The 17,464-nt window shown below is 40.3% G+C and overlaps 1 protein-coding gene across 1 annotated transcript in view; it reads right to left on the reverse strand.

Annotated features, from left to right (window-relative positions):
• dbh (dopamine beta-hydroxylase (dopamine beta-monooxygenase)) overlaps window positions 1–17,464 on the reverse strand; it is a gene marked incomplete at both ends in the record, with an annotated part of 102,266 nt that overhangs the window by 10,032 nt on the left and 74,770 nt on the right. The window contains 6 exons of the mRNA XM_084324960.1: window positions 2,465–2,592; window positions 5,002–5,061; window positions 5,754–5,792; window positions 12,499–12,642; window positions 13,330–13,496; window positions 14,773–14,875. Of these exons, the coding sequence (XP_084181086.1) occupies window positions 2,465–2,592; window positions 5,002–5,061; window positions 5,754–5,792; window positions 12,499–12,642; window positions 13,330–13,496; window positions 14,773–14,875 (641 nt within the window). The remainder of the gene's footprint in view (window positions 1–2,464; window positions 2,593–5,001; window positions 5,062–5,753; window positions 5,793–12,498; window positions 12,643–13,329; window positions 13,497–14,772; window positions 14,876–17,464) is intronic.

Below are 17,464 nucleotides of genomic sequence, written 5' to 3' on the forward strand. Positions count from 1 at the left end.
AATGCATTCCTATTTTTTAAAGAATAGTCCTGTCCTCGACTAAAGAAATTCTTAGTCGACTAATAGTCATATAGGACAGGGGTTCTCAACCTTTCTGCTGCCAAGGAAGGCACCCCTGTGTCCAATAAAATATTCCAGGGCACCCCTACATACGTCTTTTTGTTTTTAATACAAATAGACCTCCTGTTCACTATAAAGTGCCACGTTTTGATATATTGAGCTTTAAACTTTAAGTAAATTTTTTGGAACATGCAACCTAAAACACCTTCCTCTCCCAAACCGTTCCTGCAATTGTTTTATGTTGCATAATGATCATGGATACATTTATTATGTATTGTATTTTTTATGTTTAAATATCAACATCATCTGTCTGTCCACCCTCAGTACATTTACTATCAATATAATATAGTCGTCTGACTTCATCATATCTTTTCAAACGCACACACACAGAGGGAGAATGCCCCCCCCCCCCCCTCCTTCCCAGTCTCTGTCGCTCTGAACAGGGCTTTAGCTTGATTGATTGATTGATTGAAAACTTTATTAACAGATTGCAGAATGGGTACAGTACAGCTCAATACATACAATTGTTAAGGGGATGCAGACCAGAGAAAGACTTTCGTCTTGTTTACATCAGGGTCCCCCATTTTCAATTCATCGTAACATATATGACATACAGATAGACAGTACTGCTACATCTATACATTTATGACATACCAGATTTGCAAATACAGTACTGTTTGTGATACGAAAAGAGTCCAGAAAAAAAGTATATACATTTGACGTAGAAACTGTACATTGGAGGTGGTTGGGTAGGTGGGGGGTGGGTACTGTACATTGGAGGTGGTTGGGTGGGTGGGGGCGAGGTTGGGTAGGAGGGGTGGGTGGGGACACTGTACAACTGTACAAGCAAAACTGTACATTGGAATATTGACAAGACCATACTTGTAAAGTAGTAAAGTTAAAACACTAATTTGGCTGTGGGGGGCCAGAGGAACAGGAGTCAAACAAGGTAATTATTGTAGAAGCTAAACTTTTCTCCACATAAATGGGACAACGACATAAATTCAGAATAATACTATTCAGCAGGAGGTGATTTGACTGTCAAATACCATTAGTTAAGTCATGCTCCCAGGTAGAAAATAAAACCGAAATGGCAGTACATTTAACTAGTCATTATAGGCATGGTTAGATTTGCTCAATAGCTCAAATTCCTGGTCAAGAGTGAGCCCCAACACGTTAGTGTAGGAGTAGACATTGCAGCATAGGATGCAGCCAAGAGCTTGTTGTTAGCTTATGCTAACGGGACATTAATTCCATTCTTAAACACGACGTGGTCATAAAGGAATGGCAAGGATTGCAAAGCATGTTATATGCATTTGACCCGTTACGGAATAAAACAGCAGGGATTTGTTTTGGGTCGCGAAAACACTATCCTTGCTCTGTTTCAATGTGCGTGTTCACTGTTTCAGACGCTACTGCTCAGGCTGCTGAGCTGAGAGACGCTACTGCTCAGCCTGCTCTGTGTGGAGATGCATCCTTATTGGCTGTGTGCTGTAGAGCGGATATGAGTCACGACACCACGGATTTTCAAAATAAGAGTATCATAATGACCTGAATGTTGCTAGCTGTCGGAGCCTAATTATTATAGCTGGAGCTGCGCGTGGGCAGAAATGAGACCCGCTATAGGATTTTCAAAATAAGACTGTTGTCATTCTATATTTAAAAAAAAACATTGCCAGGCATCTCGCAGCACCCCTGGCAGCTCTCCGCGGCACACCTTAAAAAAGATGTGCTCATTCAGCATGGAAAAAAGCATAACGATTTTCGAATTGACTAACAAAGTATTGGCCGACTATAAGACCAAACCGACTATCTGATTAATGGACTACGAGGAGGCTGCCCTTTTAAACTTGATAGACAAATAAATAGAGAGACGGTCAAAGAGACAGATAGGGATGCTTCACTAATAATTCACCTATTCACTCAGAATAGGATTCACTCTCATGTATCATTTAATGTCATTAGAAATTATTCAAAATGCATGAATGTTGTTACATTTCATTATGTCATAAAAATTATCCAATGTGCATGAATGGTATTACATTTTCTGATTGATGAACCATGAAGCTCCTAATTACTGACCACCAGACATTTAGTTCCAAACTGAACTGAAAATGAGGCAATGTTTTCATTATTTTATTTACAGAGGTTTAGATGTACTTTAATGAATACTATGATTGATTGATTGATTGATTGATTGATTGATGATTGACTGAGTGGGTGATTGAGTGAGTGGTGTCAGGGTGCGTGCGTGCCTGTGTGTGTGTGTGTGTGTGTGTGTGTGTGTGTGTGTGTGTGTGTGTGTGTGTGTGTGTGTGTGTGTGCGTGCGTGCGTGCGTGCGTGCGTGCGTGCGTGTGTGTGTGTGTGTGTGTGTGTGTGTGTGTGTGCATATGCTTGAGTTACCTATTGATGAAGCTGAAGTATTTCTGCAGGTATCCTGTATCCACATGGCTCTTGCAGAGCTCCAGTTGAGTGCGAGGATAGTAGTGGATGTAGTTAACACACATCTCCTCCATGATACCAAAACCTCCCTGGAGAGAGGGGGGGCAGAGGGAGAGTGAGGGAGAGATTGAGAATAAAGGGGCAGGGAGGTTGGGAAAGAGGGACTCAGGATGGAGGGGCAGAGGAAGGGAGAGGGAGGTGAGAAAGAGAGAAAATATGGAGGAAGAGATTCGAGATGGGCAAAGAGAGAGAGAGAAAGAGAGAGAGGGGTGAGGTTGTGTTGAGAGGGAAACAGAGAGATATAGAGAAAGAAACACAGAGAGAGAATGAGAGATGGATACATAATGAGAGAGAAACAGAGAGAGAGAGAATGAGAGATGGATACATAATGAGAGGGGAACAGAGAGATAGTGGGTGTGTGTGAGAGAGAGAGAGAGAGAGAGAGAGAGAGAGAGAGAGAGAGAGAGAGAGAGAGAGAGAGAGAGAGAGAGAGAGAGAGAGAGAGAGAGAGAGAGAGAGAGAGAGAGAGAGAGAGAGAGAGAGCAGCGCTGCAGGCTAGGCCCCCTGGCTCTGATTCACAACACATTAACATTGTACATTTTGGCCACATAGCAGATGCTTTCATTCAGGGCCACTTACAGCAGAACAATGAGCTCAAATCCCTGTATTACAGAAAAAGCAAGTGCCCAATAACGAGGTGTCGCTAAATCAATAGTAGCTGGAAGATAAGTACTGTAGCTAAAACTAAAAAGACTTAGAAGATACAATATGAGAGGATGTCTTTTGGCACATCCCTCAGTTACACACACAATCCCCCACACATGTGCATTTCACCAGAGAAGTCAGAGCGCAGTGTCTCTGGAGCAGTTTGGGGGTTCACTGCCTTGCTCAAGGGCACTTAGGTAGAGATGGTGGACACATATTATGCACATAATGAATAAACCTTCAGTGCCGGGAATCGAACCATCAACATTTTGGTTACTGGTCGGTCTCTTTCCCTTTACGCCACCCTGCCTCCCTGGTTACTGTAATGTTTACAGTAATAACAGGGAAATAGCTGCATAGTATTTTCTTAACAGCAATTTGTGCTGAAACATCGGTAGTCAAATAAACACCACCAGCTAGGGAGAGGAGTATGTAACTTTTCCTCTTTTACTAGTGAATAAATGTCACCACTTGGGAGTACTTGAGACTACAGTATATAACCAACTGGGGAGAGGAGTATGTAACTTTTCCTCTTTTACTAGTGAATAAATGTTACGACTGGGGAGTACAGTTGTCATGGTTTTTGCCTTATTTCACCTTTCTGTGAGGGACAGCTGTCTATTTTTGCTTTATTTCACCTCTCTGTGAGGGATAGCTGTCAATCCCTGTTCCCTGTGGTTAATTGCCTCATGGGCCGGCAGGTGTGTGGGCTTGATTGCACCTGATGCAGTGCAGCTGTGCCTATGGCCATGTGGAGTCTATTTAAGTTTGGAGATTGCAGTGTCAACTGCTTTTTCATTTTCCTTGTGCTGGCTATACTTTTGGTCAGGCTTCTTATATTTAAGTGTAGTGCTGCCCTATTCAGCATTTAGCCTTCTTTTGTAGCTATACTTGTTTTCGTCTACTGGCTTAGTTTACACTTTATTTTATAAAGGCTGAGTCCTTTATGGTAGTGTTTTCTTTTGTTCTTTTGGAACTGCCCTTTGCACATAAACTCCCTTGGTGGAGGTTTATTGTTTTATGTTTGCAATATAAACTCTGTTTTTAGGAGTTGCCTTTGTGGCTTATTTATTTTCTCTACAATACCTCTTTAATGAGTGTCGTCCTGTTTTTTTGGACATTACTTATTTTCTTGAATACTCACTTTGAGGCTTCCACCTGTAAAGGTTGTTTTGTGTTGTTTATTTTTCCCCTTCTCCTAAAACGTCTGCGTAAGCAGTTAGTGGTTATCCGTTTTACATATAACTTTAAGAGTCCCTATTATCTGCTCATGACCCACACACACACACACACACACCCACAGCCCTCACAACATTCACTTTTTACAAGTGAATAAATGTCTTTTCTCAACAAAGATTTATGCTGAAACATCGATAGTCAAACCACCAACTGGGGATAGAAGTATGTAACATTTTCCTCATTTACGAGTGAATAAATGTCACCACTGGGGAGAGGAGTATGTAACGTTTTCCTCATTTACTAGTAAATAAATGTCACCAACTGGCGAGTACAATATGTAACTTTTTACAGGTGAATAAATGTCACCACTGGGAAGAGGAGTATGTGACTTTTACCATTTTACTAGTAAATAAATGTCACCAACTGGGGAGTACAGCTTTGACTAGAAAGTGTTTTCTTTATGAAATGTTCACATCATTAAACCAGCAAGTGGCCAAAATGAGACACAGTGAGGATGGATCACTCCTGTTTCTCTTTGTACTTATTCATTGCAGGTTTTATTGTTCATGTTCTTCTTCTTTGAAGATTCATATTTTTATGGCGCTGCTCCTTACCACTGTCGGCCCCGTCCTGTCCTCTGTGTTATAGGTACACTTTGTAATGAGGACGTCACCCTGTAGAATACATTACACGCACACGCACACACACACGCACATGCACGCACGCGCACACACACACACACACACACACACACACACACACACACACACACACACACACACACACACACACACACACACACACACACACACACACACACACACACACACACACACATTTAGTTAATAATTGAAGAGAGACATTTTCACAGTGCTGTTCCACTGTGTTTTAGTCTGGTCTGCCTCTCTGGCTCTTCCTGTCAAAAAACACTGATAATACATTTTGTACTTTTATATACTTTCCCTGGATATGTATAATTGTACCTACAATGCTGCTTTTTGCTCTATTACTTTAATGCTGCCCTGACACCCTAGTTTCAGATTCACAAATCAGACAAATCAGATAGGCTTATTAGAAATGTGAACTATTATTCAAAAGTTTTTTTTTGCACTTGTCCAGTATGGCTCTTTGGCCGTAGCCCCCATACAAATTCTGGTTATGGGGATAATTCTGCCTGAGAAATGCAGTCAGGCTAGTAAACCCTGCCTGTCTGAATATACAATTTGACGTTATAATTAAGTCTTCCTAATTTTCTCACCTTAGTTGTACATGAATACCAGGTTATTTAAAAAATTATGTGTTGACTTTTATACTTCAAAATCCACACCATAGCCAAATGGAAGACGTAATATACTGGTATACTTACAGGCAAAACATTCACCATTTTTCTCAGTATTCTGATGGTCTGTAAGAAGGAAGACAGAAGCCAAGCAATCCATTACAGTGATAAGTCACTGTGTATCACATCATCACATTGACTGTTCGTTGTCAGTCGCTAATAATGACTGCATTGGATGCCCTTCAAAGAGTACCATGTCCCTTCTTGAGTACCATGTCCCTTCTTGAGTACCATGTCCCTTCAAAGAGTACCATGTCCCTTCATGAGTACAATGTCTCTTCATGAGTACCATGTCCCTTCTTGAGTACCATGTCCCTTCTTGAGTACCATGTCCCTTCTTGAGTACCATGTCCCTTCAAAGAGTACCATGTCCCTTCATGAGTACCATGTCTCTTCATGAGTACCATGTCTCTTCTTGAGTACCATGTCCCTTCTTGAGTACCATGTCCCTTCATGAGTACCATGTCCCTTCATGAGTACCATGTCTCTTCATGAGTACCATGTCCCTTCATGAGTACCATGTCCCTTCATGAGTACCATGTCCCTTCATGAGTACCATGTCCCTTCATGAGTACCATGTCCCTTCTTGAGTACCATGTCTCGTCATGAGTACCATGTCCCTTCTTGAGTAACATGTCTCTTCGTGAGTACCATATCCCTTCTTGAGTACCATGTCCCTTCATGAGTACCATGTCCCTTCATGAGTAACATTACATTAAATTAAATACTCTTATCGTCTTCTCCAGAGTCAGACAAGAATATGTACCAGTTTCCTCTCTGTGTGTTCAGTAGAAAGCTATCCAACTGCAAGCTAGCCTAGCTTAGCACAAATTAATGGAAGTGGATACAGATGAGCTAACCTAGCTGTTGGCCAAAAACTGTTTTAAGCTTGGCTAGCTGATCCATATCCGCTTAGATACCAGATTCCTTTCCAGCTGCACGTTAGCCTAGCTTAGCAATAATGAATGGAAACGGATGAGAAATGGCTAGCCTAGGCATTGGCCAACTAACATATTGAGCCCATTCTGCAATCTGTTAATAAAGTTTTCAATCAATCAATCAATCAATCAATCAATCAAACACCTCTCCCAGAGTTTTAAGCTAGCTTCTCATCCCCTTCCACTTGTTGTTGCTAAGATAGGCTAACATGCAGCTGGATAGCTTTCTACTGAAAGAACAGAAACTGGTACTGTATCTATCTTCTTGTCTGACTCTGGAGAAGATGGTAAGTGCATTTCCCATCATGTTGGTGTGTTCCTTTAACCTAAAAACTCAAGTGCAGCAAATTAGGTCATATTCACTCTGTTTTTAAAATGTGTTTTATATTATAATTCTTTAAAGAAGTAATTTTGCCTGTTGTCGTGTCAAGGTGCTGGAGTAGATGTAGTAACCTTCTAAAGTAAAACAGTGTGTTAAAGTCTAAATGTTGTAGCCTATCATATCAAATAAGTATAGATTAGTGGTTTTCAAACTTATTTTTCTGGTGGTGACCCATATTTTCAGAATAAATATTTGTAGAGTTGAGTATTAATTATTACTATAACATATTTAGCTAAGAAATGCATACTTTTATTTTGGAAAAATTGGTCTCCTCCAACTTTTAAGCTGTTCCTTAGTGTATTTTTGTCTGAACTGTTTGTCAAAAATGTTTTATATACAGTATGTCTATTGTAAACAGGTTGTGCATGAAAAGACAGCTTGGGTCTCATGTGTTTTTACCTACTGTCCTACTGTATATAAATAAAAGGACAAATAAATGAAATAGTCAATATTGACAGGGTTCTGGGGTGTTTTTCAATGTTTTTGTAATGAGGACGTCACCCTGTAGAATACATTACACGCACACGCACACACACGCACACACACACACACACACACACACACATACACACATACACACACACACACACACACACACACACACATACACACACACACACATTTAGTTAATAATTGAAGAGAGACATTTTCACAGTGCTGTTCCACTGTGTTTTAGTCTGGTCTGCCTCTCTGGCTTCTCCTGTCAAAAAACACTGATAATACATTTTGTACGTATAATTGGTTCAGTACCAACAACTATTCTTCAATTAAATTCAGTTACCTATTGGTGGAAAAAATTATAATAATAATAAAATAAAATAAAAATTGTCTGTAACTATCCACTTTTGACACCTGTACCCTCTGATTCCTTTTGATTCCTTAAAATGTATAATGATACCAACGTGTGCTGTAAAACTCTTAATCCCCAGCCTGCAGGTTACCTGGTAGTGTGTACTGAAGTGCTGGTCATCCTGGACCACCTCCACCTTTTTAGCTGTTCCTGGACCGAATATCAGAATTCTTACCATTAACTCATTCAGCCATTTTTTGGTAGGCAAAACCAAGAACACATCAATAGTATAATTTCATTATATTTAAGCACATCTTGAATGCAACTTTTACACACTAAGTGCAGCTTTATTGATTTTAATTTAGAAAGTAGCACAGCTTTCAATTAGCACACCGTTAGTGTCCTTTTTATTTTTTTAGCCACTTTTTCTCCCATTTTCTATATTTTTCTCCCATCCCATCCCCTGTCACGAACGCTGTTTCTTGCCTCCCACAAGCCGGCTGCAATGTGGACTAAGTCATACATAGCACAAGTCCCCTCCGGTACTTGAGGTAACAGGCAGCAGTCGCATCTTTTCACCTGCGCAGCTCGATCTCTCAGTGGCGAGGAGTAACGCGTGGGAGGCTCATGCTGCCCCCGACACTTCCTGATTCTACTGCGCAGGCGCACCAACCGACCTGTAGGAGTCGCTGTCCACAACGCCCGATCCCCACCCATCAGTTTCCCACCCCCTAATATGGCCAATGTGTATTAGTATGAACGACCAGCTAAACTGAAAGCAATGTGGAGCGCTGGGAGCGTTAGTGTCTTTTATGAATATATAAAAGGTATATAAGGTGTATAAAGTTTGGTGACGTCACCCGGAGGGACTTCTCAGGTTCTCTAGACAAAGAACACGTTGGTGAGTTACGTGTCCTGGCTCTATACAACAAGAGGTGCAAATCCAGAGCCTGCAGGATAATGAAAGACCCCCACCACCCCAATAACAGCCTGTTCCAGCTGCTGAGGTCAGGCAGACGCCTGCGAACCCCAGCTACTAGGATGGAGAGGCTTAGGCTAAGCTTCTTCCCCCAGGCCATCAGAGCCTTGAACAATGAACATTGAGAGACACAGAAACTGAACTATCCACACACAAGCACACACTAGCACATACACGACACGCACGCTGAGCACGCTCACACACTAGCAGCCACTTTAACACTCATGTCGCACACACGCACACTTATGGCCAGAGGAAAGGCCACTTAAATTAGTATAACATCAGGAACAGTGTATTGCACTACTAAAGCTACCTAGCATGTCCTATATGCTCTGTAAATACTATGTACAGATACCGAGATGGCACACCATGTACCTGTTTATTGCACTGTTGTTTTTTTATTGGATTCTATTATATGTTGTACCACTGTATTTTATTGGATTCTATTATATGTTGTACCACTGTATTGCACATCGTCGCGGGCAAGACCAGCCGCATTTCATTGTATACCTGTATGCCGTGACAATTAAAACTCTTGACTTGACTTGACTTGTCCGATGGTCACTTGTCTTCCTCACAACAGACGATAGGATTAAGGTTGAAAATAGACAACTTGAAGTGCTCCTTTAAGTATACTTTATTGTTGTTTTTTTGTTTTGTTTACTTGGGTGTATTGAGGTGGAGGGAAGGCATGGGGGATATGTTCTGTTAGGCTTGTATGTTTTACCCATTGGTGTTGGTTATTGTATATGTGTTGATGTTTGTCAGATTATTGTGTGCAGGATAATATAGGACTAAATGCATCTATGCTAAACTACTGGCCTACAGTGTTTACTTTTCTTTAATTCATATTAGGATACTAGGATTCATATTGTATTTCCAGAGGATCATTAATGAGCCATTTTAATCTCCCCAAGGCCCCAAAACACTCATCTAGATGAAACATCAGTTAGTGCAGCTCGTTCATATCCTGAGTGTAAAAAGTAAACAAGTTTTAAAACACAGCGAACGGACGTCTTTCTGGATGTTTTGTAACATCACTAATTTATGTCGATGGTGTTGATATTTCGGTAATTAGCCGTGTTATGAAAGGCTCATTTGTTTTTCTAAGAAACATTTGAATAGGGCTGTGTTTTATTGAATGAGACGGCAGGTTTGAAAAAATACAGGACATTAGGTACACTCAGACCTGACTATCATCAGCACCAGCCGGAGAGGAGATGCTATCAGTGTGTGTGTATGCGTGGGTGCCCATGTATGTTTGTATGTGTGTTTGTATGTATGTATGTATGTATGTATGTATGTATGTATGTATGTATGTATGTATGTATGTATGTATGTATGTATGTATGTATGTATGTATGTATGTATGTATGTATGTGTGTATGTGTATGTGTATGTGTATGTGTGTGTGTGTGTGGTGTGTGTGTGTGTGTGCGTGTGCCCAACTGCCCATGTACAGTATGTAATCTGAGTATGTGTGTGTTTGTGTGTGTATGTATTAAGTTACACTTTCTAAATCCCAGTGGGGAAATTATTCCTCTGCATGCGTGCCCTGAGGACTTGAGCCTGATACAAACCACAACACAAGCCAGCTGCTCTCTCTTGAGAACGTTATCTGTGTTTCCTAGTGTTATCTCACTATTATGCGGGTGGGAGGGAATGTGATCCTCTTAAAATGTAAAGTAAGCTCCACGCTTCCCGCTAGCTGTGCCCCATGGGGTTATGCTGAGGAACGCTGACAATGCTAAGATTGTTTTATATTTTGATATTTGAGAGTCCAGTGTAGACAGTATTGTGTGATGGTGGGTAGTATTGTCTAGACTTTTAACTTACCATCAGTAGACTGTCAACAGCGTAGTTTCAACATACTTTCACCTATTCATTTTGAATGTGTAGGTAGCCGGAGCGGTTGTGGTTAGGGTTAAGCTCAGGGATGGTTTTTAAACAACTTTTCAGGTGGAAATTATGACAAGTTATGACTTTGCAGCTTGACCAACAAGTAATGACCTGTTGACAGTCAACTGATAGTTACTGACGCACTATTGATATTATGTAGAGTCAACAAGGAGTGGAATGAGTTGCCTTTGACCACCAAACAGGGCATGCACCTGTATAGTTTCAAGGTGAACGTTAGGAAATGGCTCCTAGAAAATGTCCCAGAGTAACTTAGGAAGCTTCCTGTTTTAGTGTAGTGTAGTTTTAGTGTGTCTGTACATTTTGTACATATTTTATTAATAATGTTGTATTTAACTTTTTTATCTTATTTTTTTATTTATACTTTTATTTTGATATTCATTAATTCCACATTGAAATTACGCGATACATTAGGTGTGGGGTCGCCCTACAAAAATCCTAAATAAAATGGGGTGGTGGCATAAAAAAGTTTGAGAACCCCTGGACTAGAGTGAGCTTACATTTCCAGCAGAAATAGAGCAAGCTCTGCATCACGTTTCAAGCCCATGCACACGCAACAAAGGTTTTCCACAGACTCCCAGAGGCACCAACAGCCTCTGCTCAGCAGGTGGCTTAGGAAAACTAACACAGTTATAGTATAATAAAATTTAAATAATGCAATTATATAGTATAGTAGTATAGTATATAGAATAATAATATAGAATAATACATTATATAATAGAACAGTGTACTATAAATATATAGATAAGTGTGTGTGTGTGTGTGTGTGTGTGTGTGTGTGTGTGTGTGTGTGTGTGTGTGTGTGTGTGTGTGTGTGTGTGTGTGTGTGTGTGTGTGTGTGTGTGTGTGTGTGTGTGTGTGTGTGTGTGTGTGTGTATAAATGAATGAACCTCAGTAAATATGCAATTTAACTGATAGATATATGTATTTATTTATGTTAATTGAATTGTGTTGATGTTTTAATTTCTGCAAAATAAGTATGTACATTTTGTTTGGTTTGGTTTGGTAAACATTGTACTATGAACAATTGTACTGTGAACAGTCTATCAGTGTACGGTATGTGTGTAGGGGCAGGTACAATAAGAGTTTTCTTCTTCCTGTTCCTTTCGGCCATGGAATTTAGTGGATCATATTAAGTGAACTATATGTACTGAAGACACTGTTGGACTGTAACATTTCCATGTACAAATAAATTAAAATGATGATGATGATTTCTCTAAAAAAGTGTCTGAAGAACATATTGTACTAGGTCTGAGGATTACTTCGCTTTAAATACACATGTAAACACTGAGCCTGGGGAAACTGGTTTCAGATATTTCACCCTGTACAAACGGAATGAACTACAGAACAATGTGAAGTTAGAAACAAATATGTTTTACACTTTGAATAGAATCTGTTAGAATAGATGTTGTACTTGCTTTAATCAATATACATGTTTGTTGATGTTTGTATTTTTTTCGGAACTGTACTTTAGTTTGTCCAATTTTTTTTATATATATGTCTATTGTAAATGTGTTTTTACCTCTATAAATAAAAGGACAAATAAATAAAATTATCAATATTGACACCAAAAGTTGGTTCAGTACCAACAAGTATTCTTCACTTCAATTCAGTTACACATTGGTGTAAAACTTAAAACATTTTAAAATTAAATAATAGTAATTGTCTGTAACTATCCACTTTTGACACATGTACCCTCTGATTCCTTAAAATGTATAATGATACCAAAGTGTGCTGTTATTCTTAACCCCCGGCCTGCTGGTTACCTGGTAGTGTGTACTGAAGTGCTGGTCCTCCTGGACCACCTCCACCTCCCTGCCCCCCCTCACCAGGACTGTTCTCACCCCGCGCCCAGCCAAGTGCGTGTGCAGCTGGGATGCAAAGATATGGATCCCCCCTGAGGGTAAAGCCTGGTAGACAACAGGGAGGGAGGGAGGAAGGGGGATTGTGAGGGGGCAGGGAGAGAGGGGTGAGGGGGAATGGGAGGGGGGGGGGTGCAGAGGAACAGAGGGTAAAGATGTATATCTATTTAATATAGTTAATTGGCTAGATTATACACTGAGTTGATTTATAATCTGTGACAGTGTTTGATTGGTTTGTTTTTGGTACCCAGATGATGAGAATACTAGAATGTTCATAAATAGATAGACCTGGAAAGGGATATATTAGATATTATATTAAATATAGTAGATATATATTAACCCTCATCGATGCTGAATGAAACAGCAAGCCACCCGTTCCTGTTTTTAATAAAAAAAAAATTATAATTGATCTACCTCAAACTACGCCCTCGTTTCTTGACCCTTCAATCACAACTGTTGCTTTTGTCTCAATTGGTATTATGATTGGAGGATCAAGAAAAGAGTGCAGCGTTTGAGATACGTCAATTATCTTCGTTACGAGGAGAATGATCTAGCTAAACAGTTTTGTCTATATGTAGTCATTCATTATTTGATTAGGGAATATCCACGTTAGCTACAGTAACCATCTTAGCCATAAAGTTCTGCAGTGGGCGGGACCTAATGAGGTGAATACTCTCTTTTGTGATTGCCGCTTGGGGTGTCATTAAGCAAGGTAGAAGCTTGTAGTTGACGTACAGTTTGGGTGCACTTGGACGTGCAGTACCCGTGGAGGTCGAAGGTGCTCTGCTTGGGCGGGACAGCCATGACCGGAGTATAGACCAGTCCCAGCTCCATGATCCCCGCGTCGTACCGTCTCAGACTGGGAGTGTAAGACAAACGTATCCCAGATGAATCCCGATGACCTGAAGGGAGACGGACACGTAGCCTTAAGACTCAGGATAGAACACAATGCAATGCATGGAATTCAATTAAATTCAAACTAAATAGAATAGAATAGTAGTAGACTTTAAGTAGACTTTACACAATTCCTGTGAGTCTATTGAACACATCTGTATGTAAAAAAAAAAAAAAAATTCATTGTTTTATATTTCTAATGAGGTACTCAAAAGCCTCATTTTCCAGCCTCAGGATTTCAGGCTGTTATTGGATGGGCTCCGCCCATAAGCACTTTGAAAGACAGTCACCCACACAGTCTGCGAGTGGCAGACAGAGAGAGATATAGAGACATTGAGGAGGATACTAATTCATTTTGCCGCAGGGGGGCATAATCCCACGGGACAATGCATTGGTAACTTGTTTCAAATGACAATATATACCTCTGTGATTATTATTGTACGGATCTGAATACGGGCGTGCGCGTCGGAGCATGTGCAAAGATATTTGACAGTGATATGCTGCTCCCGACTGCGAGGGAGAGAGATAGAGAGGGAGAGAAGGAGAGAGAGAGAGATAGAGAGGGACACACGGAGCGTGTGAGAGAACTCATCCCTGCGGCGCGCCGGCGCACGCACATTTTTACACACACTCCTGCAAAGTCCCCTCTCTCTCTCTCCCTCTCTCTATCTCTCTCTCTCCCTCTCTCTCCCTCTCTATCTCTCTCTCTCTCTCTCCTCTCTCGCTCGTTCTCTGCTGTCTGTCGGACTCGGCGGCACCCTGTTTGAGGAAGTAATCCACTCGCTCTGTTGAGTGAATTGTGGGCGGTGACTACAACCACAGAGCCAATCAGATCACAATCAGCTCCACCAGCTTCTTGTTACGTCACCTTGCGAGTCAAATCAGAATGACCTAATTCAATGGAGGAGGAAATGGTCTCAACTGAATTAGAGGAATCCGCCAATATGGTAATTAGAGACACATTGATACTACTATTACTATAAAACAATGCTAAACACTGAAAAAAGCCATTTATAATGCATGTCCCCTTCAAGTAAAGTAGAGTATATTTAATTAAAATAGAAGAATGGTGTGTGTGTGTGTGTGTGTGTGTGTGTGTGTGTGTGTGTGTGTGTGTGTGTGTGTGTGTGTGTGTGTGTGTGTGTGTGTGTGTGTGTGTGTGTGTGTGTGTGTGTGTGTGTGTGTGTGTGTGTGTGTGTGTGTGTGTGTGTGTGTGTGTGTGTGTGTGTGTGTGTGTGTGTGTGTGTGTGTGTGTGTGTGTGTGTGTGTGTGTGTGTGTGTTACCTGATAGTAAAAGGGGGTTATGATAATGAACCTCCAGCCGAAGGAACCTTGAAGAGCCTGGGCCTCCCAAAGGCAGCCCTGCATCAGGTGGGTAGTAGAACGCCTACACACACACACACACACACACACACACGCACACGCACACGCACACACACACAAATCATTATACTTCTGATTGTCATTCAGCAGGGTACACAAGTGAAGTAGATTTTCAATAAAAACCCTGCTGTGACCTGAGCCCATGGGTTTGAAACAGTTTCTTTCTTTTTGTTTGTTACCGTCGATGCACTCACTCACCCGAATGTTGAGACATCAATCACATTTCATGGGAGAAAACGTTGTTTTCATAGTTTTTTCCACAAAAAGCTATTTAGTTTGACAATTTTCAAAACCTGTTGTAAGATCAAAGTCATTGTTTTCTGTTTCTGATATGTGTGAACATTTGGAGATATTCCATCTCATTTTGACTTCTCGCCATTGCCAGAAATCGTCCCTGTCTTTAACTAATGTTGTGTGCATGAATAAAGTGTTTCAGTAGATTTCAGCCATTGATATTGAAAAGGAGTGAAAATATGAAAATACTCTGTCAAAATGATAAAAGTATTATACAAAGACCCATCGGCCATGATTATAACAGGTAAATTCACCTCCTCACTCTTTCCTGTGTCACGCTCATCCAGACAGGGTTGCCCTCTTAGAAACAAAGCCGACGGAGGTTTAGCATTTCCAGACTTCTACCACTATTTTAAAGCGTTCTCTTTAACCTACATTGGTTTTACAAATTGCAGGTCAACCTATACATCAGGTTGAAAAAACTAAGCTTCTAGGTCTTTGGCTTGATAGTACTTTATCATGGTCTGATCACATAAACAAAACTGTTTTTAAAATGGGTAGAGCTGTTGCTACTGCCAGGAAATGTGCACCATTCCTTCCATTTGCATTGTTTAATCAGATTGTTTGTGCTTTGGTTTTGTGCCACTTGGATTACTGTTCTGTAGTGTTGGCTTCTGCTTCAAAGCAGTCGCTAAATAGGTTACAAGTGGTACAAAATAAGGCAGCAAGACTCGTTCTTGGTTGTTCATATAGGACTAGTGTTGTTCAAATGCATGAACGTCTTAGTTGGTGGAGTGTTGAGAAAAGACTTTCTGCCAACCTTTTAATTTGTTTTCATAAAGTGATCACAACCCACAGTCCTAAATATATCACGGATAAAATAATTTACGCCTCAAATGTGCACATGCATTTTACCAGAGGGGCAAGTAGAGGGCAGATTATTCTACCCCATACAAATACTAACAGTATGCAAAGAACAGTTTTATATAGGGCTATCAGGGCATGGAATTATCTTCCAAGTGACATAAGAGGTGTAGCAAGCTTCAAAAATAAATTAAAATCTTACATGTAGCCAATATTGACAATGCTGAGTTATGCAATATGTTACCGTTGATGTACATATTTCGATATAATATGTTTGTGTGTTAATGTTGTTGTGGTTCCTCGGTTGGTACGTCTTGCTATGTTGTGTTTCCTTGGTTGGTATGTCTTGCTATGTTTTAATTGTATTATGTTTTAATTGCAATGTATATGTTGTAATGTTTTAATGTTGTCTCGGACCCCAGGAAGACTAGTTGACGTCTTGGCGTCAGCTAATGGGGATCCTTTGCTAATAAACAATAAACAATAAACCACTGATCACCTGGTTTGATTCTCAAGCATCTGTATCCTGGAGAACATTAGAAGAAAACATAGTGGCACCACATAGACTGCAGGATATAGTATACACCAAATGATAAATTAAAGGGGAACTATCTTATAAATGGCCTTTTTGAGTGTTTAGCATTGTTTCCTAGCTATGTGAACTTATATTAATATGATCTATGTCTCAAAATTCTCATATTGGCGCATTCTTCCAATTCTCCTCTCACAATATTCACCCTCACTGAACTGAGTCATTTGAAAATGTGCCCTATATGTGATGTCATATAGTCACCGCTGCATGTTAATGTTCAGGTGAACACGACGCTCCGCAGTGGTTTAGGAGCCCAGGCTCAAAACAGCTCGAGATCTTGAGGTAGAAAAATGCTGTTTTTGAGGACTTGATTAGAAATACAAAACAATGAATAAAAAAAATATATATATTACAGAGGTGTTCCATAGACTCACAGGAATTGTGTAAAAGTGCCCAAATAGTGAAAGAAATAGTAAAATAGTTCCCCTTTAAGCAATGCGACTTGAAATTTGGTCCTCTTATTACACATGTAATTCGGATATGGCGTGACACACAGAAAAAATTTACTAACCAACATAAATGGCATAGCCATACTCCCCTATTCAATAACAATGCACTCCTTATTGCACAACGACCTATCAGATATCCCAAATGGGAAAAGCAAGGCATACATACATTGGGAGATATCTTCAACGAACGGGGTTTCTGTAGCTATCATGAAATTTATAACAAATTTAACCTCACTAGCTCCACTTATTATTTCTATATACAGTTATTAGCTACTTTGAAGGCTCATGGAGTCCCATTAAAGATACCACTTGAGCACCACAGATATCACAAATTCTTCTATGAAAGGGAGACATCGAGAGGCTTCGTATCAGACTTTTATTATCACTTACTTACGTCTTCGTATGGAATCCTCCCCCTAGACTCAGTCTGGAGGAGGGATATACCAGACTTGGA

Source organism: Notolepis coatsorum, assembly GCF_963971535.1.
Source record: "Notolepis coatsorum genome assembly, chromosome: 11".
Lineage (NCBI taxonomy): Eukaryota > Metazoa > Chordata > Actinopteri > Aulopiformes > Paralepididae > Notolepis > Notolepis coatsorum.